This window comes from Babylonia areolata, chromosome 24 (assembly GCF_041734735.1).
Source record: "Babylonia areolata isolate BAREFJ2019XMU chromosome 24, ASM4173473v1, whole genome shotgun sequence".
NCBI lineage: Eukaryota > Metazoa > Mollusca > Gastropoda > Neogastropoda > Buccinidae > Babylonia > Babylonia areolata.
This window is the reverse complement of record NC_134899.1, coordinates 49,996,460-50,003,959: the sequence shown is the minus strand read 5'-3', so window position 1 is coordinate 50,003,959 and position 7,500 is coordinate 49,996,460. Positions and strand designations below refer to the sequence as shown.

The 7,500-nt window shown below is 46.4% G+C and overlaps 1 protein-coding gene across 1 annotated transcript in view; it reads left to right on the top strand.

Moving 5' to 3' along the window:
* The window catches only part of LOC143298665 (uncharacterized), a 116,510-nt gene that overhangs the window by 76,858 nt on the left and 32,152 nt on the right, over positions 1-7,500 (top strand). Inside the window, exons 3-4 of the mRNA XM_076611549.1 lie at positions 78-324; positions 4,955-5,071. Coding sequence (XP_076467664.1) covers positions 78-324; positions 4,955-5,071 — 364 coding nt within the window. The remainder of the gene's footprint in view (positions 1-77; positions 325-4,954; positions 5,072-7,500) is intronic.

Here is a 7,500-nt window from a genome sequence, read left to right as displayed (position 1 = left end):
GTGTATTCCATTCCATTCCATTCCACTCCACACCCTCACACCCCCACACCCCCACACCGTCTCCTCTCCTTGTCAAGGGGTCTGGGCAAGGTGCTGAACCGCGGGCAGGCGGCCCTCCTCCTGCTGCTGGGCTTCGGGGGCTTCTCCGTGCTGCTCGCCCTGCTCTACATCAGCATCCGCCGCTACGTCTTCAAGGACGCCGACAACCTCAACACCACCTTCGACGCCGGCGGCAAGGTGTCCATGTCCCTGACGGCGGTCACGGTGGCCTCCCAGCTGATGTGGCCCGGGGACCTGCTGCAGCCCACCACCGTCACCATCAAGGTGTGTGTGGGTGTGTGTGTGTGTAGGGGGGGGGGCGGTTAAGGGGGTTGGGGTGGTGGTGGTGGTTGGGGATTGGGTGTGTTTGTTGTTAGGCGTGTGTGTGGTGGAGGGATTGGTGTGGTTTGGTTAGGTGTGTGTGTGTGTGTGTGTGTGTGTGTGTGTGTGTGTGTAAGTGTGTGTTATAGTGTGTGTGTGTGTGTGTGTGTTAGTGTGTTAGTGTGTGTGTGTGTATGCGTGTGTGTGTGTGTGTGTATGCGTGTGTGTGTGCGTGCGTGCGTGCGTGCGTGTCTGTGTGTGTGTGTGTTTGTGTGTGTTGTTGGTGTTGTTGTTGGGGGGGCGGAGGTGGGGGGGAGGTGGTTAGGTGTGTGTGTGGGGTGGGTGGCAGAGTATGAACGTGTGGTTAGCGGTGTGCGTGTGTGCATTGTTGTTATTGTTAAAGGTGTGTGGTGGTAGGGGGAGGAGTGTGTGTGTGTGTGTGTGTGTGTGTGTGTAGTTACAATGTGTGTGTATGTGTGGGAGGAGTGTCGGTGTGTTTCTAGGTGTGTGTGCGTGCGTGTGTGTGTGTGTGTGTGTGTGTGTGTGTGTGTGTGTGTGTGTGAGTGTAGTTACAATGTGTGTGTATGTGTGGGAGGAGTGTGGGTGTGTTTCTAGGTGTGTGTGCGTGCGTGTGTGTGTGTGTGTGTGTGTGTGTGTGTGTGTGTGTGTGTGTGTGTGTATGTATGTGTGTGTGTGTATGTGTTGTTGTTATTAAAGGTGTGTGGTGGTGGGGGGAGGCGTGTGTGTGTGTGTGTGTGTGTGTGTGTGTTGTTGTTGTTATTAAAGGTGTGTGGTGGTGGGGGGAGGCGTGTGTGTGTGTGTGTGTGTGTGTGTGTGTGTGTGTGTGTGTGTGTGTGTGTGTTATATTTTCTGTCTTTGGTGGCGTTCACTGCTGTGGCTTTACAGTGAATGTACGTAGTCTATCTACAACTGTTAGTGTAAAGGTACGGCGTGCGGGGAGGGGGGGGGGTGAGGGGGGGGGATTGACAGGATGGGTACCTCTGATCTGCTTTCATTGACTCTGGCCTCTAGAACGGTTCCTCCCCCACCCCCCAACCCTCCCCCCACCCTCTCTCTCTCTCCGTTCCCCGGGACACTTCTGTATGTACAGGGCTCCTTTTCTTCATCTTCTTCTTCGTTCGTGGGCTGCAACTCCCACGTTCACTCGTACATACACGAGTGGGCTTTTACGTGTATGATCGTTTTTACCCCGCCATGTAGGCAGCCATACTCCGTTTTCGGGGTTTTTTTCCTTTTATTTCTGACACTAATGATCCATTTTTCCCACTTTCACCGCACGGCCGAATTATCACTTTCTTGTCAGCTGTGTTGTTTTATGATTTTTTTTTTTTTTTTTTGATTGTCGCTACGGTGTTTACGTTTCCACCCGAACAGACACCCGATACATGTTTGGCGTCAGTGTGCATGTGCCTTAAAAAACAGGACTTGTTCACGAACATCATATTGTTCTGTCCAGTTCATGTATTCTGTGTTGTGACATTTTCAAATAGAATATTCTTTGAACCAACTTACTGTTGGAGTGATGGCCTAGAGGTAACGCGTCCGCCTAGGAAGCGAGAGAATCTGAGCGCGCTGGTCCCAGTCACGGCTCATCCGCCGATATTTTCTCCCCCTCCACTAGACCTTGAGTGATGGTCTGGACGCTAGTCATTCGGATGAGACGATAAACCGAGGTCCCATGTGCAGCATGCACTTAGCGCACGTAAAAGAACCCACGGCAACAAGAAGGGTTGTTCCTGGCAAAATTCTGTAGAAAAATCTACTTCGATAGGAAAAACAAATAAAACTACACGCAGGAAAAAAAGAAGAAAAAAAAAGGTGGCGCTGTAGTGTAGCGACGCGCTGTCCCTGGGGAGAGCAGCCCGAATTTCACACAGAGAAATCTGTTGTGATAGAAATAGAAATACAAATACAAATAACTCCCCCCCCCCCACCCACTACCCCTCCGCTCTATCATACATCCACTGGCTCCAGAGAACAAAAGTAATAACTAAAGTAAACATAAAAAGTGCTCAGAGGCAAGGAAAATGTATCCAATGCAATGCTGATGGTAAACAATTTGCAAAAAATCGGATGCAATACAACTGGCGCATAAATTTGCATTTGTATTTGCATTTCTTTTTATCACAACGGAGGGGGCGGTGGGGGGGTGGCGGGGGGGGGGGAGAGAGAAGAGAAATCCACGGAATGATGATTAATTAGATGACAGTCGCCCAAACTGAAGGAAGACAGAGGTCGAAAGTGGGTGCTGAAACGTGTGGAACTTCAGAACGAATCGAAAGTCTCCTGTGAGACCCCAAAAGCCTGACAGAGTGAATGGGAAATAGTTTTCCTGGGGATAAATCTTGCAGGTAGGGGGTTGGCAAAATTAGCGTGGGACATTGGTACTGAATTAACCGGCACAGAGAGAGAGAGAGAGAGAGAGAGGGAGGGAGGGAGAGAAAAGCGTACCACATATCTCTTCTGTTCTCAAGACCAAGCAACCAGCTGTTGCTGTGAGACGCCAAAATGCAGGACACTATCCGGACTCTAGCCTTTGAAGACGCCTTTTAGTTAGAAACTGTACTATGAAGCGGTTTTGCGAACGTGTTTTTAAGACTTTAAGCTGATTTAATTTGTGTGCACTGAAAACGTTTGGTTCGGGCTGGGTTACGATTTGTGTGTGTGTGTGTGTGTGTGTGTGTGTGTGTGTGTGTGTGTGTGTGTGTGTGTGCGTGTGTGTGTGTGTGTGTGTGTGTGTGTGTGTGTGTGTGTGTGTGTGTGTGTGTGTGTGTGCGTGTGTGTGTGTGTGTGTGTGTGTGTGTGTGTGCGTGCGTGTGCGTGTGTGTGTGTGTGTGTGTGTGTGTGTGTGTGTGTGTGTGTGTGTGTGTGTGTGTGTGTGTGTGTGTGTGTTAATTTACATTTATTTGCTTATTTGTTTGTTTATTGTCATGATTGTCTTTCCATTCTATTTCATTTTCTAATTTTTTTTTCTGCATCTTATCTTCATTTCATTGTCTATCTACTTCTTCTGTGTTTTTTTGTTTGTTTGTTTTTTTTTGTTGTTGTTTTTTGTGTGAGTTTTTTTGTTTTGTTTTGTTTTGTTTAACAATTGGTTTATTCATGTATTTGTTTAGTTATGTATTCATTTATTGAATCATGTATCCATTTATTTGTTTATCCCCTTCTTTTTTTTCTTTCTTTTTTTCTTCTTCTCTCATGCCCTGACTAAGCGTGTTGGGTTACGCTGCTGGTCAGGCATCTGCTTGACAGATGTGGTGTAGCGTATATGCATTTGTCCGAACGCAGTGACGCCTTCTTGAGTAACGGAAGTGAACAAGTATATATTGGGGCGGGGGTACTGCTCACACACACACACACACAAACACACACACACACACACACACACACTGCCACAGACACAGACACGCGCGCGCGTATACACACACAAGCACGCACACACACACGCACGCACACACACACACACACACACACACACACACACACACACACACACACACACGCACGCACGCACGCATGCACGCACACATGCACGCACGCACGCCCCTTCCGTTTCCAAGCTAGCCACAACACCTGGACAAAATGAATGTATGCTGCCAAAGAAACTAACTGAACTTTGGTCCGCGCACACACACACACACACACACACACACACACACACACACAGTGAGCGGTGGTCAAGGTACTCACACATGCAGCACGGAGCAGTGCTCAGAAATACATACACAGGCAGCACATAGCTGTGCTCACAAAGACCCATACCTGCAGCATATAGCGGCGCTCAAGTTACACACATACGCAGCATGTAGCGGTGACAGTGATACCCATACACGCAGCACATAGCGGTGCCAGTGATACTCATACACGCAGCATACAGTTGTTTTCAAGATACCCACACTCGCAGCATAGAGCGGTGCTCAAAATATCCACACTCGCAGCATATAGCGGTGCTCATGATACCCACACTCGCAGCATATAGCGGTGTTAGTGATACCAATACACGTCGCTGTGCTATGCTATGCTATGTGACGTTGCGTCATGTCCCATGATGAGGCATTCTATGCTATGCTATGTGACATTAGGCTATATCCCGTGATGCGACATGCTATGCTATGCTATGTGACGTCGTGTCATGTTCCATGATGTGACACGCTGTGCTATGCTGTTGAATATGACATTTTAACTCAAAATACTTCTTGAATTGCATATTGTTATCATACGTCCATGTCTACCTTTTGTATGCTATTCTATGCCTATCATATTAATTACACGCGCATGGCTGTGATGGTGTGTGTAAGATTTACTCTAAGTGACCTTTTTAAGGGATTCTGTTGTTGTTGTGGTTGTTGTCTACTGTGATAATTGATTGTACGTAATGGGTTACCCTGGGTTGACATTTAAGCATTTTTTGTCCTTTTTTATATGTATAAATATTGAATGGTTGCGATCTTCGTGTACTGTTCATGTGTTTTACACCACAAATGAATTCATCTGGTTGAAATGATGATGAACTATCCCGGCATTGTGTGTGACGCCCTGTGACGTGCCGTGGTGGTGCGGGGGGTGTGTGCAGAACGGAGTGGCAGGCCCCTTCTGGTACTCTACTGCCGCCGTCATGAACATGATCCTCTTTCCGGTGCTGTCCGTGCAGTTCAAGACACGGGCACCCGGTGCCAAGACCTTCCTGCAGGTACTGGCATCATGATGGTGGTGATGGTGATGGTGGTGATGGTGGTGATGGTGGTGGTGGTGATGATGGTGGTGGTGATGGTGGTGGTGGTGGTGATGGTGGTGATGGTGGTGATGGTGATGGTGGTGGTGGTGGTGGTGGTGGTGGTGATGGTGATGGTTGTGATGGTGATGGTGGTGATGGTGGTGATGGTTGTGATGGTGATGGTTGTGATGGTGATGGTTGTGATGGTGGTGGTGGTGGTGGTGGTGATGGTGGTGGTGGTGATTGTGATGGTGATGGTGATGGTTGTGATGGTGATGATGGTGGTGGCGGTGATGGTGATGATGATGGTGGTGATGGTGGAGATAGTGATGCTGGTGGTGATGGTGGTGGTCATAGTGATGATGATGGTGGTGGTGGTGGTGATGTTGATGACGATCATGATAATGGTGATGATAATGATGATAGTGATGATGATTGTGGTGGTGGTGGTGGTGATGATGATGATGATTGTGGTGGTGGTGGTGGTGATGATGATGATGATTGTGGTGGTGGTGGTGGTGGCGATGATGATGATGATTGTGGTGATGGTGGTGGTTGTGGTGGTGGTGGTGATGATGATGATGATTGTGGTGGTGGTGGTGGTGGCGATGATGATGATGATTGTGGTGGTGGTGGTGGTTGTGGTGGTGGTGGTGATGATGATGATGATTGTGGTGGTGGTGGTGGTGGTGGTGGTGATAGTGTGATCTATGGTGTTTCTGAAAGGCTAAGAGTTTGGTCGCTGACCTGAAATAGGTGCTACATAAGTAAGTGTTGGTGATGACAATGATGATGATGACGATGGAGATGATGATGGTGATGGAGATGATGATGACGATCATGATGATGGTGATGGTGATTGTGGCGATGATGATGATGATGATGGTACTGGTGATGGTGACAGTATTATCCATAGTGTTTGTTAAGAGTTTGGTCCTTGACAAAAATGATTACGTGCTATTTTCTGACACCCTTTCATGAGGGGCAGCTGCCTTTTGATGAATAAATCATTCATTCATTCATTCAATCAATCATTTAATTATTCAGTCAGTCAGTCATTCTCTCTGTCTCTGTCTCTCTCTCTGTGGGAACATTTTGTTTTGTTTTGATTTGCTATGTATATGAAGATTTAAAAAAGAAATTATTGAAATAATCGGCTAGACTTCCATTGTATATGTTGCTTTGAGCAATATATATTTATTCATAGACATAACGCATAAAGATATGTATTTCATACGATCAATAGAAGGAAGAAATTAATTTGATCGTGATCAAACATGGTGAAGTAACAGGTGTTTATACCATGATATGGATACCATGATATGGATACATTATTTAAGCTTGTATTCATCTTGATCATGGATATTTGGTCATTAGTTAGAAGTAAGACAATGTTATCAAAAAATGTCACCTTCACCCACCCACCCACCCTATTTCATTGTATTATGGCCCCAGGCCGATGTACATTAACCCTTTCACCGCAAGTCAATTTAGAGTGCAAGATTCCCTTGTGCTATAAACACACAAAAGATGGTGCCTAAGAATAGCTGAGGATTCCCCCTGCAATGTGTAGAAAATATGCCCTATCCCTCCACCGAAGATTAAGAGCAGTAGGTCCGTGATCTTGTCAGCTTTCAGGGACATGTGTCCTCTACCTAGCTTGTGCATAAATGCCAGTTTGGCAGTGAAAGGGTTAAACTTTTTTTTCTTGAGTTCTGGGTTCTGTTCCAAGGTGATCTACGGGCGGTTCTGAGTTCTGAGTTATCTCCCATCCACCCACCCACCTTATTTCAGTGTATTATGGCCCAATGCTGATGTACATGAATACTTTTCTGAGTTCTGAGTTCACTCCCGAGGTGATCTACGGGCGGTTCTGATTCTTAGTTCTCTTCCAGTATTTTCATTGTATCATGGTCCAGGGCAGATGTACATTTAACTTTTTTTTTCTTAAGTTTTGAGTTCTCTTCCCAGGTGATCTGCGGGCAGTTCTGAGTTCTGAGCCCTGAGTTCTGTTCTCTTCCACCCACCCCATTTCATTGTTTGTCGACCAGAAATGAATCTACTCTCTATGGACTCGCTATTTATATTTACAAATCCTTGAAAAGACTGAACATCATGATATCCTAATCTTTTCTTTTGCTGATCTATTACGTTTATGATATAATTGTGGCAACAGTTATAATTCCAGTATTTGTACTTATGTCACACCCCTTCAGTGAGGGGCTTTGGCCTTTATTTGAATAAAACAGTTCGTTCGTTCGTTCGTTCCATTTCATTGTATCATAGCCCAAAGGCTGATGCACTCAAACATTTTTTCTGAGTCCTGAGTTCTGAGTTCTTTTCCAAGGTGATCTACGGGCGGTTCTGAGTTCTGAGTCTTGGGTTTTCTTCTCTTCCACCCACCC